Source organism: Lissotriton helveticus, chromosome 9 (genome assembly GCF_964261635.1).
Source record: "Lissotriton helveticus chromosome 9, aLisHel1.1, whole genome shotgun sequence".
Lineage (NCBI taxonomy): Eukaryota > Metazoa > Chordata > Amphibia > Caudata > Salamandridae > Lissotriton > Lissotriton helveticus.
In genome coordinates this window covers 172,539,383-172,565,148 of record NC_136070.1, presented here as the reverse complement: position 1 = coordinate 172,565,148, position 25,766 = coordinate 172,539,383, and the positions used below count along the sequence as shown (strand labels likewise).

At 42.9% G+C, this 25,766-nt stretch overlaps 1 protein-coding gene across 3 annotated transcripts in view; it reads right to left on the bottom strand.

The window, feature by feature from the left end:
* Window positions 1–333: 333 nt before the first annotated feature.
* LRR1 (leucine rich repeat protein 1) overlaps window positions 334–25,766 on the bottom strand; it is a 55,268-nt gene continuing 29,835 nt past the window's right edge. For all 3 annotated transcript variants that reach the window (XM_078659698.1, XM_078659699.1, XM_078659697.1), the window contains exons 3-4: window positions 20,566–21,293; window positions 334–1,378 (exon numbers count right to left, since the gene is read on the bottom strand). In XM_078659698.1, the coding sequence (XP_078515824.1) occupies window positions 1,126–1,378; window positions 20,566–21,293 (981 nt within the window). In that variant the 3' untranslated portion in view covers window positions 334–1,125. The remainder of the gene's footprint in view (window positions 1,379–20,565; window positions 21,294–25,766) is intronic.

Here is a 25,766-nt window from a genome sequence, read left to right as displayed (position 1 = left end):
CATTCCATTTTGTACATTGTTTATGAAAGAACTGGCCAGAAACAACAGGTTCATTTTTAGAAAACTGAAGCACACTCGTTAAACGCTCTTTGATTTAAGCACTTAGAACAGTAGTAGAGAACTAGTCTTCTGAGGCCGAGGTATATTTAGCTGAGCCTACATATCCTCAGCCTGCAGTCGGTAACACTAGTAGATCGCAACCATGCTGGACTTTGTTGTACAGAACGTTGTGCTAACAGAGCAACAGTGTTCAATTAGGAAAATAAAAGTCATGAGAAGAATGCCTGAAAGAGAATAAAAATCACGGTTACCAAATAAACGATACCATATATACAAACAAATTATGTAATATTTATTAAAATGCAAAAATAGTTTTATTTTGGGGAAAAAAATCTGCATGAATTGAATTTTGTTAAGAATCTGTGTACCACAGTTTAGCATGAATATATATTTCTCTGAAAACGGACGCTTATAAAATTCAGGCACAAAATGTAATTCAAGTGCAACATGCTCTTGAGAATTGCTAGGTATGCCAATATTGAATGTGTGTTTTAGACAATCAAATTCAACGTTATGAATGAATGAAAGTGGTGCCCTCAGGACTTATGAATTTTATATTACACTTTTAAACAGGTGCTGGAAACCTTAATCATTAAGACCCTAGTACCTTCATCATATTCATAATAAATATTATGGATGTCTTACGGCCTCCTTATCTACAGTGTATTTCAACTGTAGAAAACAGAGGTGGAGCTATTAAAGTAAGCGCAACCTCCGATGAAAACAAAGTGGAGCAGCTCATTAAAATAAACAGTGGGTTACGAAAAGCAGATCGGCAGAAATGTCAATTTTGTAACACAGTGAGCAAATTAGAACCTACCAAAAACTGGACAACAAAACAAATCAAATCATTAACCTATTTACATTTCTAAAGTGTGGATAAAATCAATCATTCAACCTCATCACCACAATGTAACAAAAAATGTGAATTGTTCCCGGAAACATTCCTTTGGTATTCAACTAGGGGCAATACCTTTAAAAGCAGAGTCTTAGTTCTGTAAGTTTTAAATGTTTACATCTACTGCATGAAGACCTTATATGTCGTACTAACACAAACCATAAAGGTCACCTGTTACTCTGTAGGTATTTGTCAAGAAACTGTGAATAACAGGTAAGCGAGCAAAAGTAGCAGAGAATAGGTGCTTCTGTGCCTCCCATGTTATCCACAAGGACCACTGTGTGAGATACGAGGTGGAGATTCATAGTAACCGTCGTCTGGATATAGCATCGTAGGCAGGATTTCCCACATTCACAAGATTTGGCTACTTCCAAATCTTCACACACATGTGCAGGAATCAGATGAGGCCCAAAAGGAATCCTGTGAGAAAGCAGTGAAAAAAATCCAAATATTACTACAAGTGAAAGGAATATATTTAATTCTCTTTGTCCATGGACCAAACTGGTGGCAGTCGTGCCAGCGGTTATCTACTTAAAGCCTTCATTGCCATTTATTTTCCTTTTACCAATCCTCTGCCCTCCCCTCCCACCCCACTTGTATTGCCAAAGTGTGTACATATTTCAGAGAGTTCAGAATCAGTGGGCAACTGTGTGCAGAAAAGGCATATGTCCACCGTATCCAAGCACGGTTTGTTGGAGGGTACCATTTGGCTGGCGAGAGCACTGGTCTGGGTAAAAGTGTCCCAGAGGGCATACTGGTTAACCTTCTGCTGTCTATGCAATACTTATTTATTCATTTTCGTTCTGTAAAGATCCAAGCAACAACAATACCTTGCAATGAGTTTGGTTTAAGGTGAGCCGATAAATTGCTACGTGTTCAGTGACCCTCTTAACATCTCACACACTTTTATACATGATCTTAATTCATGTCCTACCTCCTCTACTATTGACATTTCTGTTTCCTAGCCCGGATTAATATCTGCACTCTTTCAGTAAATTAATCTTTGATAATGTTAGGCACTATCCCAGTACACAGTGACGTATCACTTCTACACATGAAGAAAACAAGCTTTGGAACCTTGGGAAAGTGAAAAAAGTTGTCATTATTTTTCAGTGCACTTTGAAATTATTTTTGAAATCTTTGAAAACACTCTGCTAGTGGCAAAGAGTCAAAATATATGATAATTCCTATATAACTACCTAGAACAGAGTCAAGAGATGGATATGAAAATGTATCGTACTTGCGAAATACACTGCTACGGAAAGTTCATCTGTTCTGACAAAAACAAAGGAGCAAACTGTCTCTTCCACCAGAGATAAAATAAGAACAAGAACATGTGACAGTATAAAAATTAAGGGCCAAAGGCTCTGGTGGTAAAGAGTGCAAGCTGGCATTTGAGCTGTCTCAATGCTTGGGTAATCCTTATGGCGTCAAGCATCATGATGTGCATTCTATTTCATGGTGATAATAAACCAGAGTAGCCCTCCAAGAGGACATGGTTATTTAAAAGAAATCCCAGAAATGGACCCTTGGTAATGATCAACCTAGTAACAAAATAATATTCAACTTTCATATTTATAACTCATTCAAACCAGATTGGGCAAAAACAGTACCACAGGGAATTATTAACTATATATCTTGAATAACACTTGATAAAACTTTAAAAAGGCAGTAAAAAAACAATCAGGAAGATGTAGTGAGACACAATAATCTGGCTTGTGAACATATACATCTACTTTCAATATTCACTGGGTATCCATGAAACACCACCAATATAGCCTTAGAGCCCGCCGTAGCGGTCTCTACCAGCCATTAAAGGCGTGCTCCAGTGTTAAAGGTCTGAGCCTGTAACAAGGGAGTGGGTCTTTAATGGCCAGTAGAGCCCGCTAGGGAAGGCTTTAAGGCTATTAGAACATTTCGCCTAAGAGGGCTGAATGTTCTAATTTTTAAAACAAAGGCCTCACTGAGCCCAAGCTATGTGAGGCATTTGTTCACAGCAATAGCTCTGAACAAACATTGCAATGTTGGAGCTTCGAGCTTTTACCGGCCATTAGAAGCCTGGAGCACTCCATTGTTTTCAATGGAGCTTCCAACATTCCAATGTTCTAATAACACCCACCCCCTGCCCCCCAAGGTTATTACATATTACAGCTTCCATGAAATTGCAAACAGAAACCACAAAATAGTCTATAGAGAAAAAAATAAACAAAACATATTATGATTGAGCATAACTTGCATATTATAGAAAAACTATATATATTTTATTAGGTTGGTCATTACCAAGAGGATTTGTTTATAATTTCATTCTCATTCATGAAGCATCACTCATGTGAACTGGACACGGAACTTCCAGAGTTATTGACTTTGCAGGTATGTGGTGATCCAAGCCAGGGTACCGAAGCAGGACCAAATTGCAAGCACCAAGACTGAAAAGTGCCAGAGCAAGTGATGAGTTAAAGAACACTTTGCATACTTTTGGTAACACCTTATCTGGTAGGGACGGTGTCTAGCCAAGGAATCCTGACCTTATAATGATCCACAGGTGTCAGACTGGATCCAGAAATTTTCAAGCAGTACCCCGGCATGTGGCGTCGCTTGGCTAATTACCAGCCATGCTAGAAGTGACCTATATAGGTGCCATCCTAGCATAAGGACGTCTGTCTTTTCACAACTTTACACTTCAGAAGAGCAGAGACACGAAGAATGATGACATACTGGTGCGGATTGCTAAGGCCCACAGAAGGTTGACCATACTGAACCATTTGGCAGAGCGGGAGGATGCGAGGATCAGTAAGGAATCTGCTGCTAGATAGTCTCTCTACCAGATAGGTTTTTACCAAAGTTAAGTAACTTGTTCATCTGATAAAGCCATTATGCAGATTATTCATCTTAGAATAGATACCCAAGCAATACCTCCCAGGAGGTGGGCCAGAATCCAACCAAAAAAGTCCTGCAGTATCAAATGAGCACAGTGTCCATCACAAATAAGGGATAGTGTGGTAGAGCAGCCTTAGACTTATCACAGAGGAGTGCACAACATCTGAAAATACACGCAATGGTCAATAAATGAGACAAGAGTCAAGAAGAAGAAAATCAATCGGGTAAGTACGTTTTTAAATAGAAATTCCTTTTTATTAAAAAAGTCGACAGTTTCTGGAAGCTGTAATGTTATACCATGGGAGGAAAAGTTAATACTGCATTCATGTACAGTACAGCAACTTATGGGACCCTTCTCCAGGAGTTAAGGTAAGTGGTAGGCAAGGTCCAAGGCAGCACCAGAAGAACACCACCAGTGGCACTAGGCGGCCCGGTGCAGAGGTGCAAAGCAGCGTTGGGTGCCCAATGTTATTCTATGGAGAATGGATGCTGTGAAATGAGGCTGCAGGCTTTGACTAGGGAACCAGTCAGACTGAGCCAACAGAGGGGCTCAAGACTCGTAATGCTCTGAGATGTAGGGACACCTTTGGTCCACTTTTCCACGGCCCAGGGGTGACAGGTGAGAGGTGTCTTTAGGTTTTCTTACTGGGAGCAGTCCTGGTAGAGGGTCCTGCGTGCTGAGGATGCAGGCATCGTTATAATGTCCACAAGGGGTGAAACCACGATGGAGTAGGGCTTTGGAATGATGGGGGACCTCGATGGGCCCATTGGCCCACTACAATTCTGGCTTGATGCGATGGGTGCAGTGGTGGCTTCAGGCATCAGGTTTTGGCGGTTCCAGAGACCATTCTTTGGACTTTCTGCAGGGAACAGTTCCATTGTTCCACAGGAGGTCTTGGTTCTTTATTGAAGGAAAGCAGTCCTCCCAGGTTTTGGAGACACGACAGCTGCAGGACGAGATGTCTTTGGAGCAGTTTAGATGGGGAATAGTAGACAGGCTGGCAGGGCTGGGGCCAAGACAGTTGATCTTTGCTACTCTTCGGTTTTCTCCTTTGCAGGTCATCGGGATCTGCTCTTCTAGAGCCAGGGGCTCCCCTAAATACAGAATTTAGGCGTTTAAGGTGAGTGTAGGGTAGTAGCCAATTGCCTACCGGGCCTTGGGGTCACCAAGCTCTCTGTGGGAAGTAGGCACAACCCTGTCCCAGGAAGTGTGCCAACACAAAAATGTGTCCACCTCAGTTTAGACCATCTGCCGGGTGGCAAGCCTACCTGACTAGTTAATTTTCCTGCCTGTCTAGGTGTCAAAAGGACATGGGGGGGTGGGGGGTTGGCTTCGTCTCCCGTCAAGCCAGATTCACATTTCAAAGGCAGCAGCTCTTTGAAAATGGCCGTCCTATGAGGGCTAATTAGCAAGTCTTCCCAGCCAGACATTTGTTCTGGGTCTTCTGAGAGCAAAATAATCTCACCCTAGAAGGTCAGAACAGTGTCTCGGGTAACAGGCTGGCAAGAATGAGTCAGGGAGCACACCAGAGGCTGGTAGGTTTTCAGGCGCACTTCTAAGGTGCACTCAGAGTGCATGTATTGGTAAATCCAACACTGGAATTTGTGTGGGTTTATCAATACGAGAGGTTTGATACCAAACATCCCTATCTTCAGTGAAGCCATCATGTAGCTGGGAAACACATTTTCACCAGTGTCCAACACATGTTTTAAAATGGTTTCCCACGTCACCTGTACTGGCACTGATCGGACTGACCAGCACAGGGGCATATCTGCTCATGCAGGTATAACCTCACATTTAATATGCAGCACTTTTCCATAGGGGCATTACGTCTGCTGTAAGAGTGCCTTACAAATATAACCTGCAGTGGTGCGGACATGGCACACAGGGATGTGTGGCCTGTCGTGTTTTCACTTTTGTCTGCACCAAGACACACAGCCTGCTATGGCAGCCTTTGCTTGTGTTTGGTGACGAGTTCCTTAGGGGGCAAAATTAATGCTGCAGCCCCTAGGGACCCTCTTAGGTATCTCAGTCCCAGGAACCAAGGCATCATTGACCTGGGACTTAGAAAGGGTGCTAAAGGGTTTGCTAATTGGATAAACAACTGCACTGTTTTTAGAAAGAGCTCTGCCAAGGGTGCCTGGTTAGCAGGAACCCAGTGCACTTTCAGTCAAAATCGCATCAATGAACAGGGAAAAAGTGGGGGTGACCATGTCAAAAAAAGGGCGTACTTTCCTACATAGTTGGAATTGGGAACATTATAACAGGCCAGAAATAGAGGCAACATTAACAGCCACATTTGAAAAGACCATGAGACCCGCTTCTAACCTACATGACAAACTGTCTCCCACACCCTTGGATCACCCAACACTACCCTCCTCTCCAAAGTAGACATCATTGTCCTAGCACACCACCAGATCACCTTCTACCTCCAAAGCCACTCCTGCAATGGCATGGGACTCAATGGCATTAGCACTTACGTCCGGTGGGTGTCCCTCAAAGTTCAGTGTATAGCCCTGTTCTTTTCTCATTATAGACCACCACTCTCAGTGACATGGTCTTCCTTAGTTTCCAATTATCACCTCTATGCCCATGATAACAAATATTCTCCTTCAAAGCATTATACCCACATCCAGTCATGCATATATGTTGGACCTGGCCCTTTTGGCAGGTTTCACCCCGAAACTTTTTGCTTTTGCCTAGCCTGTTTCTGTAACCTGGTGTTGGTGATTTTAGGCCTCTGCGCACTGTTTCACTGTGGTACATTGTAAAGTGCGTGAGCTCTCTGTGTATGTGTGGGGAGTGACCTGCCCTCCTATGGGAATGCATGGGGAATATGTGTGACCATGGTAGTTCCTGATGTGTGGGGAGTGCAGGGTTGAGTTTGGTATGTGCGAACTCGTGAGATTGAATGCTGCGCGATGATGTATGCGGCATGTATGTGTCTAGTGGGGAAGTGCCCCTTCTAGACATGAGTGTGCGTGTGTAGTGAGTGTGCTGACACATGATTGGCTGGAGCCTGGCTCCAGGATGTCTGGATGGGTCTGCCCAGTGGTGAGTGTTGAGATTAGCATGCTGATGTGAGGGGAGGAGTGCACTTGGGTCCTGAATGGGGCTGGGTTTTCCCCACACAATGCTGGCTCCGCCCCCTGTGGTGCGACTGATGACGCTGTCCTGCCTAGTGAATGGGAGGGGTGGCTGGGGAAAACAAAGTACTCCCAAAACCAGCTGCGACTGGTTTCTCCCCCACCCTGCACCTTTAGACAAAGGTTTTCAGTGTATAAAAGGAGGCTGTGAACTCTTCTAAAATGTTCTTGTTTCTACCAGCTTGAATCAACCAGGGGCGTGCTGCTGCTTGGGCCCAGGGGAAGGCTTGCCTCCCTGGGCCCTGCCCAGCCCCTGGATGCTTGATGGAGCTTTGTTCTTGCCCCTAGCACCTGGAAGCGCTGTAGTTTGTGCCCTAGCGCTTGGGAGCGCTTATTTCGGTTCTAGCGCTTAAGAGCGCTTTATTTGCAGAAGCCGGTGCCCACCCGCACCAGTGAAGTCCCGGTGAGTGCGGGGGCAGGTTCTCTGGGTTCTTCGAGCGGCCCAAGTTGGCAGAGGGCCGCTCCAACGTGTACGGCATTTCTTTGTTAGAGCCATGAGGCTCAGGGGGCATATCTTTGTGTCGAGCCCCGAGCAGGGCTCTTACGTTACTTGGGGCATTTGTATTAACGAGCCTGCGAGGCTCGAGGCGCTATTCTGTGTTGCCGAGTCCCCAGACGAAGGACTCCAACGCCGCCCCATTGTCGTTCAGAGCCCCGAGGCTCCTCACAGCCCATATTTGTTTTGCGAGCCCGAGAGGCCCAGGGTGCCAGTTCGTTTTACGAGCCCAGAGAGGCTCTTAAGTGCCATATTTGTTTGCAGAGCCCTGAGAAAGGCTCAGGGGCACAGTTGTACTGGAGGGTAGAGCCTGCGAGGCTCACAGGTGGTTCTAGGGCCCCAGTATTCTTTCTGAGAGCCCAGAGAGGCTCAAGAAGGCGCCACATTTGTTTTGAGAGCCCAGAGAGGCTCAAGGGGGCATTTCCTTTGTTGAGCCCTGCGAGGCTCCCAGCCCATATTTGTTTTAGAGCCCCAGAGAGGCTCTGGAGTGCCCTCCTGTGGTTCTTGAGCCGACGAGGCTCCAACGTTGCCCCATGATGATTCAGCTGCCCAGCACTTTGTGGGCAGCTGCCACGTTTAGGCCCCTGACATTGGGACACAGTGCGTTCTAGCCCCAGCAAGGCCAGAGGACCTAGGGACTGCCACAGGTTGTGGCTCATGTGCGTTTTGGCGCAATTACTTGTGCTTAAACCTCTGAATGTGTTTTGATACATCATGTGTTTTACCTTGCATACACCGCTGAATGTAGGTTCTGCATCATGTGTTTCCTTCCTTACACCTCTGAATGTGTTTGGATGCATCATGTGTTTTCTTTCCCTACACCGCTGAATGTCAATGCATCATGTGTAATGTTCTTATGCTTATACCCCTAAATTTTCGGTGATACTTAGGTGGTTGTTTTTCTCCTAGTACAGGTGTTGAGAGTGAGGTCTTGGTTCCCTGTGCAATATTTTCCTACGGTGGTTAGGGTTGCGTAGGACGTACTTACCCGTTACCAGTAATTACTGGTTGTGTGCTAACTTGTTCTAAGTGTTCTATGTGCTAATTACTATTCCTAAAAAGTGATGATTCCTGACAGTGGTCCATGTGGCCCTGTCTTGTATATATCCCCTGTAAATTTTGCCCGTGCCTGTTGGCACATTGTAAAATGTGTGTTCTTATCTAATGTGTTTTGATATAATACAAAGGCTATTTTTATATAACCTTGTGTGGAGTTTCCTTTGTGGTGGGCCTCGGGTGTTGTTACTGGGTGCGCACGCAAACACTTAACCTACATAGCCTCCAAGTTTAGCCTGGCTGCTGGCGTCACGTTAGAGGGTGAGCAGGGGTTATCTTGGTGTGTGACTCCCTTGCCCTGACGTGGAAGTGGTGGTCTCTGACTGACTCTGGCGCAAGCCTTGGCCAGCCAGAGATCCCGTTTCTAACAATATATGATCAATACACCAAAACACAAAAATTTCTTAATTGACATTCATTAGCCTGGATTTTAAAAATTAGTATCTTTTGTGTGGGGTAGCTCCACATTTTTGCCTTGACTTTGATTTGATACAGCCATACATCAGAATAAAAAGGAACTGGCAAGAATACCAGAATTATAAATCGCCATTCTGGAAACTAATGCACTTCTAAAAGCGAAAGCTCGTTTAGGAAAAGTCAGGAAAATTAATCTTAAGAGTTAAACCACTTTGAGCTAAACAACTGCGGGTATATATCCCAGTGGCGGACACACAAACAGCGGAGGCAAATACAAAAATCAGAGTTGGAACATTCTCCGACTATTCTGCAGATTTGAGTAACTCAGATCGTCTAGAAGGAAGCTGTACAGAATTGAGAGGCACACCCTTCCCCGAATACAATCAACCTTCTTTAAGCCATGGCAGGACAGGGAAGGGTCAATAGAAGCAAGAATTTCAGCTAGGAACTTTCAGCTAGGAGATCATCAGACAAGACTGAAGGGCTATCATTGTGCCCCTCATATAACTTAAACCCTAATGATATGGGTATTCCTATTGTTAATCTATCTAAGAATATGTTGACGTTGGCTCACATCCTCAGCAAAAGACTTTATATAATCACTATCAGAGCCAATTCTTAATCCCTCCAAAGAGAACTTTTCAGTTAATTGCCTACGGACACCACCCTCCACACTTTGCCCTTCTATCTCCACAGTACCAGATGAAGTTCTTACTTTTGAGAATTCAGGGAATTTGCTGCTGTTCAAAATGAAAGAGCTTTCGTTAGGTCTAATTTAAGCTGGGATGATAAAGGGTGGAGCAAACTATCATTGATAAAGGACGTGTGGCATAGCAGTTTCCGACTTCGCCTTCCTCTAGCGATCACATCCTGCAGGTCGAGACCAAGGTATCTAGAATATACAGCAGGGAGGAAACCCCTGAACTCACCAAGAGTGTTATGGCACAAGTCCCTCAGTTGCTGTGCACGCCCAATTCCTCTAAAGAGCCTGGTCTTGGGCGGCTGTGTGGACCAGACAGCTTAGGTGGGCAGAGATAGCTGGATCCCCCGGTTGGTGCAGCTTGTGCTTGGATTGCCAGGCCTCTGGGCAGCGATTTGAAGTACACATGCCTGGGCATTAGGCCTACCGTACAGAGAAGTTGGTGAGCCTACTGGAGGCCATCCTAAGTCACCAACCCATCCATAACTGCCCTGTAAGGAATGGGGAGCGCTTTGGCAGAGAACCTCTGGAGATAGGTTCTGTGAGCCTGGACAGTGTAATGGAAGAAGAAAGAAGTCTGCACCGTGCCTGTTAAACTATTGTACTTGACTGTACTTGTTGGTGCACCTTTCTCTGCTGCTAAGTGCTGCCTTCTGCAAGCCCCTGGGCAATAGGGTCTAATGTGTAGGTACACAGGTGAGCCTTACAGTCTGGGGAATGTAGCATAAGATATCCAAGATTTTCTGTCACTGCTCTGAAAACCTCAGCAAACCCAGGGCCCTGCAATTGCAACCCCTTTTAGCCTGCAATCACCTAATGGCAAAAGAATAACCTGTGGCACAAACTCTTCTTGGACTTCGCAGAAGAGTACAGACAACCGAAGGATGAACAGGACCCATGTCTTAGTGCCAGCAACTGTGTTGTACTGCACCAAGAATTGTGCTGCAAGATGGAAAAACGATGGTGCCAGGTCCACAGACTGCTGTAAAAGATAGCAAATTCAACCATACATTGCGAGCCATTCAGGACATTAGGACTGTGATGGAGTCAAAAAATAAAATGGTAGTCCATGGTAACTTGCTGCATTCAGACCAACACAAAACTGCAAGAAAGTGAAGGACATGAGAGGGAATAATCCAACACTGAGGCATGAAATGTTGCAGCTGACCGGACTGAGCATATCCACTACCTGGAGAACAGGGCTGAGGATACTAAAAATAGGTCAGGCAACAATTTATGTTTATTTAAGCAGCAGAATGTGCAGCAGGACCTAATATGAGATTCTTGCTTAAAAATGTCTCACCTAGGTAATGGCCTCAAAGACTCAAGAGCTTCTTTACAACTGAGCAAGCTCGGAGCGCCAGTCTCGCTGCCACCGTGATGTTGACAGAGGCCTGCGATTGCCTGCACTATAGAGACCTAATCCTTCAAGGGGCAAGAAATCTGGGCCCACTGCCTACACAACTGCTACTGTAATGATATCCCCAGCCTTCTCCAGGGAGGGTGAGTAAGAAAATAACGTACCACCTTCGGGAACTTCACATTAAGAATATTTTGCTCTTCCTTGCAAAGATGACAGTCAAGATGGGTGGGAAAATTCACCTTGTTATGGACACAGGTGCTCCCTGAGAGAGGGATGCATCTTAGCCACGATCTCAGTAGAACAGATGCAGGCCAAGAGGAGATGGTTTGGGGTTTTTTTAATGGGAGGGGTGGGGGCAGACCAACCCATGTGTAAATGGTGGAAGGCAAAGCAGCAGTAGTTACACAACTGGATGAAGCAAAGCCATATCTGTCTGATTAGTCTGTGGCTGCTGAGGCAAACTTCTGAAGCTTTGACTCTGCCGTAGAGAACTCAACAACTAACTTGCTTCCCGTGTCACCCCGATGACAGTGGACAGACTCCTGTAGTTTGGGATACTGGCCTGTCAAGGTTTAATATTCACTGGGCAATGCAACCTTTTTTCATGAAGCCTGGACAGATGGGGCACTGGTCCCCTGTACAGCACTAAACATTGTTTGACCTTCATATCTTTTGATATTGCTGCTTTCAACCTTGCTCTGGTAATCATTTCAAGGAACTTCATACTTTTTTCTAACTTTATTTTTTTATAGTTGTATGATTACCTTTTCTTGGCCTTTTGCTGGGTATGTTGCGATAGCTCTTTGTACTTTTGCCCTTGGAGAGTATGTGGTGAGGAGAGTTGGTCCTCATGGTATTGAATGTCCTGCTGTTTGGGGTTCTGTGGGCCTGATATGTGTGTTAGGGTTGTGACAAAACCCCAGAGATGTATCTGCAGCACCTTGAGTAGCAGGTGATATTTCAACCCTTAACTTGACCCTCTTGGGTGAATACCTGTAATTTATGATCCCTGTAACGAAGATGGTGGCAATCTCAAAATGTAACCAGTATACATTCCTTAGTGCAGTGATTCCACATCCACGAGGGTGAGGGGGAGCCACAACAGTTTCAAAAATGGAGAGGACAGGTATTTGCCATGCAGTTCTCATCTAGTGCCAGGAGAACTCTTCCATGGGTGAGGTCAGGAGTCCCATTTTCCAATGCACTAATGAACTGCTACAGCAGGTATGTCCTTCTCTCAGGTGGTGTCAAAGGCAAATCCACTCATGCATGCTCTGTGTTTACTTTTCAAATACAATACATATAATGAGGTTGTCCAATATGATGGTGACACTAGATTTAGAGTCTATCTGATCTGTGGAGATCACCAACTGTGTACTTGACATGGAACAGGATAAGTTTTTCCCTTCACTCATGGGAACTTATGTGGCCAAATCAGCCTGAGACTTTAGAGACTGGGTGGACAGATGGAACTGGGTGACGCCTGCAGGGACGTACACCAGATACTAGAGAATATTCCCATTAAAAGGCAGTTGAATAGCTTAATACCAAAGCAGACTATATGTTCACCACTATGCACTTGACTGGGAGCTCACGTAACATTAGGTATGACTGTTTGATCATTGTCCCATACTATTCACAACTGTTTAGAGTATCTCATTTGCATACAGTCATGGAAGCAAAAGCCTGTAATATTGCAGGACCAGACAGTAAGGATTATGCTGCAAAATGCTGCAACAAATTTGCATTCAAGGTAGTGATGAGGGGAGCATGTCAAGACGGTACAAGGGATGTAAGTAAGTCCCTTGAGAGCAGCAATCACCTTCTGAAGGACCCTGAGATGAAGGTAGTGCAACAGAGCTCCTCAATTCAATTCAAAATATCTTTATTCGAATATAGAATATCCATAAAAGCACAATAAAAAGAGGAAAGACAATCCATACATAAAGAAATATTGAGGCAAAGAGGTACAGTTCGTTTATAACAATTACTAAAATGGACCACAATTTATGGGATGTGTCATATATTCAAAATCGATAGGGTGTGTTTAACAACATTACAATGATGATATGCAGTTCTAACGACCTTCATTGAGTACCCATAGTTTTGCGTGACCGTACAGCTGACTTCAGGAATGAACCAACGCGGAAAATTAATTCATCTTCCTCTAGTTTAAACACTTCCGTGCAGGCTGCCCTGAAGTTAAAAATGACGCGTTTTTGTAAAAAAAAGGTATCAAAAAGCCTTTTGTAAATTTAGAATAAAAACTGCAAAAGAATAAAAAATGCAGCATTGTTTGATTACTATATGCGTTGCATGGGCAGGGCAGGGCATCAAGATCAGCAATGCAGCCCAGAGGGAAACATAATAAATATTTCATAGTGCCTGCCCCTTAAGCGAAATAGCAGGCCTCTTTCCTAGTGTCCTATGAGTATTAAAAGGTATCTGGGAAGCAAGTGAGAACAATCCTCTATGGGCATATACCTTTCAACTGAGGTTTTCTTGATCTCTCTCTGATGCCTTTCATCACTATACTTTTTATACAGTGCCTCTTGTATCACCTTTTAACTAATTAACTCAGATTGGATTGGGTTTGAAAAGATGCGCAGGTGGTTCACGCTCTAAAGGCTCTTTTTTACAGCAGCAAGCCATGGTATGTCCCCACCCCTCTCACATCTAAGGCAATCAATGATTATGTCTCCGGTGAGGGTTGCCGCGCTGTTCTTACGAATTGCAACCCAGAACAGTGCTGGACGCACCCTAATATAATATTCAATATAGGGGAGTTTCAGTTCTTTGTGGCACACATATACAGAGGAGGAAATCGGGGTTCCCAAAAGTTTCCAGCATAGTCAGTTTTCTTCACTTTTAATGCTACTACATTTGGTAAAGCCCCACATTTCTGCTCAATAGGTTGCAGTGGGGGCACACTGTTGTTTAAAAAATTCTTAAGGGCTAAAACTACTTCAGACCTTTTGGGTGGGGTAGACCCAAAATTGTGTTACTACTTCGTGACAACTTACTTCTGATGTGTGCCATGTGGTCAGACCAGGAGCCAATAGTAGCGTAAACTAACCCAAGATAAGAAAAAGTGCAAGTGCTTTGTAAACTATCCGAATTGATAGTGATTTTATTAATAGGGCGCTTTTTCAGACCGCAAACCATTAAAAACTATTTTTAAAATTAGTCCTTCAGTCTAAAAGAGCCATAAAATCTACAAAACCTCGTACTAAAATGCTTGGGCAATTGGGGTGCATGCCATTAAAACCGCGTCATCAGCATACAATAAGGCGGGGAGTGTTTTGCTGTTTATTCTGTGTACATCGTGGGGGAGTTTTACTAGTGAGTCATGTAGGTCATTAATATATAGAATAAAAAGAAGGGGTGCTAGAACGCACCCCTGTCTAACACCTCTATCAATTTTGATGTCACTTGATACTTTCCCGTCCTGGCTGATCCTCACCCGGGAATGCAGATCTCTGTGCAAATACACAAAAAAAGTGGACTAGGGCTTCTTCCACGCCTTGTTTTAAAAGAATGGACTATAATCGTGACCTGTTGAGGAGGTCGAACGCAGAAGTAAGGTCCATAAAGGCGAAATATATAAGGGATTTTTTTGCAACAGTGTACTTGCCAATAATCAAATTTAGGTTTAGGCACTGTTCCACTGTGCCTACTTTACTTCTAAACCACAGTTGACACGGCCTTAAAATCTTATCTCCCTCAGCCCATGACTTTTTGTTATAGAGAATCCTACCCAGGATTTTCAGGGGGTTATCGATGAGGGAGATAGGTCTGTAACAGCTGGGGTTAGAACGATCGCCCTTTTTTAAAAATGGGTACAATGATACTCATGGACCACATACTCGGAATTGTAGCACAAGTTAAATTATTAAAAACATTCAATAAAAGAGGTACCCAAAAATCTGGTTAGTTTTTAATAAGATCGATGGGCAACCCATCAGGGCCCAGGCTTTGTTACCCAAACTTTGTTGGGTTGCATCCTCCACTTCTAGCAAAGTTATATCAATTGGGGTAGGCGCATGATATTCATATGAATCCTCCTGTCCAATTGGGACCGAGTAGATTTTGGAAAAATGAGCCACCCATAATTCGCTAGATATATTGCAACTAATAGCGGTCAGGGGATGTCCCAATGTCATAAGCTTTTTAACTGCCGCCCAAAAGCCATTTTCGTTTTTTAAAGATGCACTACACGCTAAGCTATCCCAATGATTCTTTGGGATTTCATCTTTCCTTCGTGTAATTACTGTCTTGTAATGGTGTCTCAGAGATTTAACAAGAGCCCGGTCCCTAGGGGTTATTGACAGTGCCTTGCGGAGCTTTCTGTTAGCTAATGAGTAGTCTCTATCAAACAATCTTGATCCCGTTCGAGGTTTCGTAGTAGGCCTTGACAACAACTGTTTAGTACCCTCACACAGTTGGGTAAAAGCACTGATTACATCCGGGTTATGGTCTTTAAATGTCAAGTGTCGACAAGTGGCGAGTAAGCAGTTAATATTGACAAATAACTTGTTATTGTCAATACCTCATAAAACTAATCTCAAATTATCTGTGGAGGGTAACAAGTTCATAGCGCCACACTCCTTATTGTTTACAAGCTTAGGAGCAATTTTCAATAATAGTCTAATAGGATTGTGGTCGCCATGACCTCAGCACTTAAACAGTCTTCTAAGATGGAGGAAATAAAAACAATCAATAGTAGAGGCGCAACTCCTTAATGGATAACCTCACAGAGCACTGGAAGACATGCACTTCTCTATTAGAGCACGCGCAATACCTGAATTACAAATATATACATATATGGCTAAGCGTTGGCCTGGCTCCTAAAGATAGAGCAGTGGTAACTGCACAATACACTATACACAGTAAAAAAGAAATAATATCTTTGCGGAGTAGTGTGGCCCAGACATGTGCTGAAGGTCTTATGCTCTTTTTAGAAGTGGCCCATCTTCCCACTATCTCATTAGAAGACCAAGAAGAACTTGATATGGATATTATACATAATGAGATCAATACAGTGACTGGTTTGCTGCCAAGTAGTAAGACTCCTGGTGCAGATTGTCTGCAGTTGGCATTTTACAAGCCATGTGCAGTTACTGACTCCCCGTCTACTGAAGTTATACAATGGTGGGCTGGGATGGCTCCATCCCTCTCTCCCCCTTCTCAACAGTGGAGGCTCTCTTAGCAGAGGTTCCTAAACTTGATATGGATACAGTTGTTGTTCCCTGGTATTATGCAACTGATAAGGTAAAAGCATCCCTGCCTGCAAGGGCCATACTGGAAGGATGATATTAGGTAGCTGGAGGGTCCAGTAGGCTACCTGACAGGGATGTCTGCAAGTCCCCCTCCTGTACGCAAACACTATGGAATCATTGAATGCTGTTAGAGTGCCTCCAACACAGTCAATTTCTCTGGAACTCCGTATATTATATCCCTTTATGTGGGCAACATCCTTTTTTATCTCTATGACGGTCACAAGATCTTCCAAGGACTGTATTGCTAGAACAATTTACTGAAATGTAAGGCTCATCAATCAACTGGTTCCAATCATGATTGTACCCTTTGCATAAAAACAACCAATCACATTTATCTATTACCCCAAATGTACGACCTGAATGGGTGTAGGATGTTTAAATAACTCGGTATAAATCTATACCACGCAGAACAGGGTGCGTACGAGTGCAACCTACTGAAAAGGGTGTCCAAGATTGAGATGCTTCCCTGATTACTTTACTGGTTCTTGAATTTGGCAATGGTACCTCCTGCAGGTTTGTTGCACATGCTGCACATGCTCCTATTAGACCTACTGCGCAATGTGAGTAGATGAAGAGTAGCCATTGTCGTGTAGTTCCTATAAACCTACATAGGGTCTGCGCGTTTACACAACATATACTGTAGAACTGGAGTTGGAATGATTCTGGACACCCCTACAGGATATGTCAGCCTGTATACCAGCTAGCTCACAGTACCACTAGAAACCCCTCTTACCAAGGTGAGAATAGTTCTTGGCAACTATCGAACATGACAACCCGGATACCTCAGGATCGGGGAAACAGTGTACTTTTCGCTCAGTCACGCGTGCTCACTTTGTCTCAGCAAGATACTCAGAATCATCGGTGGGGACGTTTCTCAATAAGCATTTATTGAACCAGCGTCATTCTAGTGTAAAATTGGTGTGTTCAAACAACCATTAGACAGATATAAATGATATTAAGCACTAACAGAGTAAAAGGATGGTAGATTTCAACCATTGTGCTAAACAATGAACACAGGCAAGTATATAAAATGCATGAGAGTAAAAATGCGTACTCCTACGATGCGTCCCTAACTAGATGTACCTAAGTGTACCTAGCATGTATGTGGGTGTAAAGCCAAGAATCCCTCTAGGATAAAGTCAACCCTATTACCCAAAGTGTGAGACTGTGGGACCCCGTCTTAGTCTCGAGATGGACGCCCCGTAAGGGATGTCAGACCATTGCGAGCTGGAGTGTCTGTGTGCAGGAGCCTCAGAGTCTCACATCAGTGTGTCGGCATGGACGTCCTTTTCTCCTCCGCCTATCTCAGCAAGAAATTAATTATATTTAAGTTGGACAAGGTGTGGTGAAGTGATGCCATTAGTAATAGGTATCGGAACACCTCTATAGGAGATATATGGAACTACCACGTAATTGTTGTTTTGTATATAAAGTATTTGTTGGCATGGTGTTTTGGGGTGGTATATCGCCCTGATCTCAATGCAATATGTAAAAAAATGATTGTTTTATATCGTGGTAATATGTCTAGATATAGCAATGTGCACAAAGTGAGTATTATTATATTTAAGTTGTGCTATTATTGTTTTTTAATTGTTTTATATTTGTTTCGTTAGATATACGGTTTGAACAAAAGGAAGATTATTATTTATTCAAGTCCTGAAGAAGGTGGCATTATCAAGTTAGTCCCACGGAAGCGCGTCAACGCATATTATCTTTGTTAAATTCGAATTGGGACAAGAAACACACAGTTGACTTGCCTTTTTTATGATCCTTCCATGCAATACTTGGGTCTCGCCATTATTATGTACTGTTTCATGTAGGATATTTGTTTTGGAAAATTTGTTTGTCCTTCAGAACTAGAGGGAGTCTAGTGAAATGTTTTTATGATATATTGAATCTAATGACGACATTGTGATTTTTTATCTTGATGTTTTATTAAATGTATTTTTTTTTAATTTTGTTTCACTGTATTTCTTATGGAGGTGTTCCAGGTATATAAAACATTAATTTGACAGTATTGTGATTGAATGGAGTGAATTGAAATTGGTGTGTCCAAAGGGAATCTTTTTATTTGCTTGTCAATATAGGTGCTCTGTCTCTTTGGACTGTTTGAGCCCATCTCCCTATTTTCAAGGAATACTATGTACCCCTAAGTGATGCAAAACCTTAAACTCACTTCTTTACAGCCAGCTATTATATCAACAATATCTATACCCATGGCCCATGGAATGTAAGAGATCAAATCCTGGGCTTGGGAGCACAGTAAATAAAGTGGAGGTGCAGGTTTGTGCCATTTCTTCCTTCCTAAAAAAAAGTTCATTCATCTGCTTTTGTTCTTGGGGAACATTTTTTGATTTTGATAGAGAGGAACGGCACCTTATGGAAATGGCTACACCATTCAGGAATCAAGAAGGATTCAACCCCCTGATTAAGGTATTCTTGTGTCTGGGAGTTTATTTCTTGTGCTGTTGTCTTATTTTAACTCTAAAGGAGGGTGGCGCAAAATATACCTCTATGCTGGGTAGCTGTTGTACAGGCAGTACTAAATGTTTTGCTAATATTCATGGCTGCAAGGTTTTAAAAGTATCTAAGATTTGTGATTGTGGGAGGCACGCTGCACTAGGCTTGACTTTCTGCTCTATTCATACCCTCATGGAAGATTAAAGATAATCAAACAAAGCATTAATGAGATCAAGGAGAATATGCATGTAAATTCGAGACTGCAGTCTGTATCCATAGCGCTAAATCAAAGTCAACCGAGGTCTAGTTGGTTGCCTGCATCAAGAAGATTAACCTTATCTAGAAAACGTCTTGCAATTAGGTCACTTCCTCCCTGTGGGATGTCTGCCTCAAGACACTAATGTTGGTGAGAGTGGCAAAGGTACCACTACCTGTAGATGCAAAGGTGGACGAAAGATCATTATTTTGAGGAGACAGGGGGCCATCATCTTCACAAGGTAGAGGTTGGATGCCTTCAGCCTTCATTAGCGAACTCCTAATTTTCAGATAGCAGACAGACCTTCTTGATCCTCTTCTCAGTGCTCTAACAGCTATGGTCTGGATTTTAAAGAATTTTTAGAACAGTGCTGATCCAGGAATCAACAATGAAGGGTTTTTAAATGTTGATATTCACTGACAACCCCAGATTCAAATACAAAACACTTAATGGGGAAACATGCTGAGCGGGTAGCTGTTAAAACACTCAATGTCTATGGCTTCAACATGAACTTTGATCGACAGTGATGGTACATTTTTATCTGAATGGCCCAGTATTCGATTGGGCCCCACTAGATGAGTGGAGTAATCATCTCTACTAGCCCTTTTGCAGTGGTCAGGCCCAAGAAAGAGTGCTCAGTTACTTTCTCCAGAAGCACTCTTCAGACAAGCTTACTGTTTCACAATTTCTTTGTGTGGTATCTCCACATAAGTCACACCCCTCAATGATGTAAAGATCAGGCAGACAACCACAGAAAAAGTAAAGATCAGGCAGACAACCACAGAAAAAGCAATCAGCTGGAAAAAACATTACTTTGCTAGTGAAGATTTTAATGTAGACACATTTGCTTACAAAACCCATTGTGTTCATGGACCCTTGCCTCAATGAGTGGAAAGATGAAGAGCTAAACTTATGTGCACTATCATATTTTTGTGTGTGGGGGAGGGAGAGGGGGTGGTGTAGGCGAAATTTCAGCGGGCATTATAGACCAATATTTTCACTTGTCACAATTCACTTCTATTTGATTCTAGTAAACAATACAGAGCATTCTTCTTCCAAAAGGCATGTTTTAACAAGATTATTGTGCAAAACAAAATTTGTATTGAGAAAGCTCTGTGGTCACATACATAGGGAGATATTCTAAGGTTTATGAAGTGAAGATCCAACATAGGAGAAAATCGAATTTATTTTGCCACCATTCTACTCAACAAATACAAACACTTATTAGTTGCCCACCCATCACTTATGGCCTCACCTACAATAAAATGCTTGGTATAATGCTACCCTCCACTACCTTCCTCATGCTCGCTTTGCAAATTAACATTTTGTGTTCTGGCACTCTTTGTCGCCCTTGTGGCAACTTTTTCCCGAGACACATCAATACCTTGTTTGCCGCTACATGTAATCTTCAAAAGTCTTGTTTTTTTCCAAGAAGAACTAAAAATGCAGAATCTTTAAATGTGGCATTTTTGTATTACCTTAACATGACAACATGTTTTATGTTTAACTGTACAGTTCTATAGACCTCCTAAATAAATAAAGCTAACAATTCTTACCTGTAGTTTACTGTTGCTCTGGCTGCAGATTCCAATAATGTCAATGGTATTGTCAGCTGAATGCTGGGAACTAACGGATTTGCTTGTTCAAATGCATTCCCAAAAAGGTCCAAACTTTCAAGAGACAATTTTTGAAAACTTTGAGGCAAAAAAGGAAGTTGGTTGCGGGCTGCTGACAGGAAACGGAGCTTAGAGAGCAGCCCGAACTTGAACGGAATCCGTATCAGCTCATTGTCATCTAATTTTAAGTGAACAAGTTCCTGCAACTGGCAAAACTGAATGGGAAGTGCTTTAAGTTTGTTCTGACTGAGATCTAAGCACTGCAGAGACTTCTGTAATGTAGATACACACAATGCTACAGGAAAGGACTCTAAATGATTGTTATGCAAGTTCAGTTCCTGGAGGCAGGTAAGATCTCCAATTGTTGCAGGCAGTTTTTTGATGTGGTTGTGGCTCAGATCAAGTTTTCGAAGTTTTTTAAGACAAAGCATTCGCATGTCAATTCTTGCAAGCTTGCAGTACGAGGTCTGAAGGTGTTCCAAGGAGTAGGGGAAGCTTTTGGTTAGAGGGTAATCTCTTTTGGATGTAATGATCATTTTGGTTCTAGGCTTTTCTATTTCGGAGGTCTTTGCTGGTGTAAGTGAAGAGAGAGGTAATGATTCAACATCACATCCTTGGTTTGCCAGTCTTACTGCAGAAAGGAAGGTCTTCAAAATGTTCGCATTTGCCTATAAACAAGAGCACACGTTCTAAGTTGAAATATATTCTTAAACGTCAAAGTTACATGAACAGTGGCATGATAATAGGTAGAACAGCATCAAACAGCGAATCCAGATCATGTTTTAAAAAAAACTATTATTAATCAACATATGCTACCACTCAGAGCTGGGCTAAGTGCCTGCAGCTCTCCTCTATCACAGAGGCACAAATCAATATTCCAGGTGCAGCATTAAAATAGGTGCATACATCTTCCTCACCCTTCATGCATGTGTATGTGTGTATATATATATAATATATATATATATATATATATATATATATATATATATATATATATATATATACCTGCTTTCATCTTAGGAGCGGGCTGATATATATATATATATATTTTTTTTTTCTTCACTGAAAACCGCAAAGGTTACAGGGACGTTACAGTTAGGCTCAGATTCTACACATACAAAACAATAGAAATTCAGTAGTTCTAGTTACCTGAGCTAACTATAACATATGTCCCTGCAATGTACTGCTTATGACATCATATATTACATCACTCATGACATGGTCCGTGACTTCACTGATGACATCTCAAATGACATCACGGGTGACATCAGCCAAAAAAGTAAACTTAAAATACATAAAATACCATTTATATATATTTTTTTTAATAAGAAACAAGTGCGAGATATACAGCACAGAGCTCACTGTAACCTTAACTTCTACACTAACTTATTACATAAGAGACAGTTCTCAGCGTATAGTCCAGTCTTTTCTAAACCCTACTCTAAACACTAGTGGCCAGAGTAAAACGGCGATCTCTATAGGCTAGTGTATTGCAAACCACACCACCACCATTTGTGAACCTGGAAAGTGGTTTTTAGTGCAAATGCTCACAAATCACTACCACACACAACCAGCAGAGAGGTCTTAGCGGACAACCCACTAGTGAAATTATTCTTTATCCTGGAGAAAGGTGTGAGCAGAAAGGTGAATCAGTTATAAATGTCTGCTTCATTGAGCCATCACCCTACAGCAGGGTTCACCAAAGTCGGTCCTGGAGGGCCGGATCCATGCCATATTTTGAAGATAACTACAATTATCCAAATGGGGATATGCAAAAAATCTGACATGGATTCGGTTCTCCAGGACAGACTCTGGAGCACACTACCCTAGAGAAAGGTCTTAGTGAACAGATTAATTTACTACACTCTACTACTGCAGTCATTCATCACAAAGGAGAGAGGTCTAAGGAAACTCGTTAGTATGTCATAAAACAACTATACTCAGCCATCACTGTGGAATGAAGTCCCAATGAACCAGCTTAGACTGTCGCAAAGCACTACCATACACATACATCAGCAGCGGACGTATCAGTGTAGAGTTTAGTACACCTGCTTTAAAAATCAGATATCATATGATAGAAATAGTATCACTCATTAGTACTACAGAAAGAATATTAATTTAACTTATGCTGAAACTTGGTATACATCTTCAAGTTTGAGAAACTTTTATGAAACACACTCACTGGATGATGTCATCAGTGATGTCCATGATCATGTTATGAGTGATCTAATACACGAGGTCATAAGCCGTGCGTTGCGGGGCATAAGTTATAGTTATCTCAGGGAATTATAACTGCTGAATTTCTATGGTTTTGTGTGTGTGAAATCTGAGCCTAACTAGAACGCCCCTGTAACAAGTTTTCTGTATCTATATGTGTGTGAGATACACACACATTATATATATATATATATATATATATATATATATATATATATATATATATATATATATATATATATATATATATATATATATATATATATATATATATGCAGCAAAAGAATTCAGTAGGTCAACAAGAATTCAAACGAGCCCATAGTCCTTTGTTTTGGTGTTTATTATGGCACAGCAAGCGAACGAGGAGAATGCGTTTCGAACAACCCTGGTTGTTCTTGGTCACGATAGATATATATATATATATATATATATATATATAATTGATCAGGGTATATTACAATCACCAACAAAGCTGCACCATCACCTGCTGGGAGAGCGTCTGCAGGGCTGCTGATTTGGTTGAGGATGGACTTGTTCGCCGCAAAAAAGAGACTCCTGTTAAAACGCAGTGACCTGATGGGTATAGCTATCGTAACGGGCAATGCTCTGGGGGCCAAGCATATTGCCATTATAAACATAGTTACATTCTGTCTCCCAAAATGTACAGCCAGGTTCTGCAGATCGTTTGTCTGACATTAATGACCAGCTTCAAAGAAGCCATTTTAAAATTGATTGCAGGAGATTGTAACATAAATCTCTGCTGGCCCTCTGTCTCTGAATCAGATGGAATTATCACACGACCGTAGGGAGATGTCCTTTTCTCCAGCAGACTTCGTAAATAAGCATGCTAAGGTCTCTGCTCTGCTAGTGACAAAAGGCTTGAAGAGTTGTGAGCGGTTTCACCCCTTCTGATTTTTAGCCATGCTCAACTTTTAGAAGAGGTCTGTATACAAGTAATATGGATTGCATCTTGCTAGATATTACACTCTGACCCCTTATGATTGACATAGAGGTAGTACCCAGATCAGACCGCGACCATGAAGCACTCAGTGTTTAATATCAAGCTCGACCATTTCTAAGCTCAAACGTACCATACAGTAATATTATAAGCATGACTGAAACTAGTCATAACAGAAGAATGTGAAATGGGCCCACATAGCAGATAACCCCAAAGTCCTGTGGAAAAGTAAATTTTGCCATGTTCTGTGTCCCTACGTGTCATCCATCATATGTTATGTGTGCATGATTAAATATGCATATGTTATTCCCCATGTCTGATTAATGACGCAATTACAGTTGTGTCCCCCTCTAGTATGCCAGTTTCCAGTCCTCGTGAATACTACGAATATCAGGCCTATGTAAAGCTACGTTGCCACGTTTCTCAGTGTGCACGTTATTCTATTATAAAGTCCCCGTTTCTAGGCCTCAAAAGGGCCTGGACATCAGATTCAGCTCCTGTCTCCTGAAGCCTCGCTGAGGAGGGATGCAGCCCCCACCTGTATCCTCGACCCTTCACTTACTTCCTGCCTCACAGTGCCCGGCCCAGCCTGGCTCAGTCTCTGAGTCTGCCAAGAATATGTTATAGTTCCAGTTATCAGTTCAGTCCTCCTTCTCTGCATTCCTAAGCTACTGAACTGCATCAATAGTTTCCGTCATTGTCTAGCCTTCACGTCTCCACGTTAGAGAAATACTGCATTTAATGGTCATTTAATATTCTTCATCACGCACTACATGTAGAATAATGCATGGTCTAGTCTCAGAATCACGTTAGCCTTTCCCCTCTTGACTTCTAGTTCCTATCAACATGTTCCCTAAACATCAGATACTAGATAGGGTTTAGGTACATGTCGCCCCGACCCTCCAGACTTCAGTCTCTGCTCCTAGCACAGAGTTCATAGCCCCCAGCTTCTCCTAGTGATACGTCATTGCTAGTTTGCGCGCACCATCAGGTTAGAGGTCCCGGCTCCTTAGGTAGCCCCCTCCATGGTTTCCGCCCCATTCATGACATATTCTGTTACGTTTGCATCACATGTCTATGTATACACCCAGTTACACCTACTTTCGCCCTTATCTTTCGCGACTGCTACGCGTCACGCCTTCTGCTCCACCCACTGCTACGCCTACTGCAATGTAATGCTATGTGTTCGCGTTATGTATATATGCTCATGTATTGTTATTAAAAGCCAGCGCGCTCATCCCAGACCCAGCCCCAGCAGCTGCTGGGCCCCGTCATCCTATTCCTATGCAGGTTGTCCTGTTCCTGTCCTTATGCTGTAATAAACCTGCAAAACTCCCACTACCTCGAATCTTGACTCTTATTTTATTGAGCTATCTGTTATTCATTCATGCACTCAAAAATAGGGTATTATTTATTTATTTACCACATAATGGCGCCCGAACAGGGACTTGCCCTTTCCCCACGCGTCGGTGAAGCCACGCCGACCCCCTGACCCTCTGCAGTCGTGACGGAACTCTTCTGCGCAGTGGCAGATATTTCTGCTCAAGTATCCCTCAGGCCCACGGAGGAGACGGAGGAGGCGGTCCAGCATCCAGACGAGACGGTGGAGGAACGCGGCGAGTCCCGACCAGAGCCCAAGCCAAGAGTCCAAGGTCCGAGGTATCCGGAGGTCCACCCGTAACTGAAGTCCGAAGTCCGAAGTTCGTCGTCCGTCGTCGTAGCAGTCCAGTCCAGTCCGAGGCCTTCTGTTCTTGCTGCCCGGTGAGTACCGTTACTGGGGTGGTATCTAGACAGGGTCAATTTAATTGACTCTGGTCCGTGGGTTGGTGGTACACAGTCCCACAAACGAAGTGTCCACTTCGGTGGATGCGGGTCCTGACGTGTCTCTTTATGAGACCGGTAAGTTTCGTACTGTTTCAGCAGTGCATCTAGTTCCTGTTCTAGTCAGTTCTGTTCTCGAGAAAAT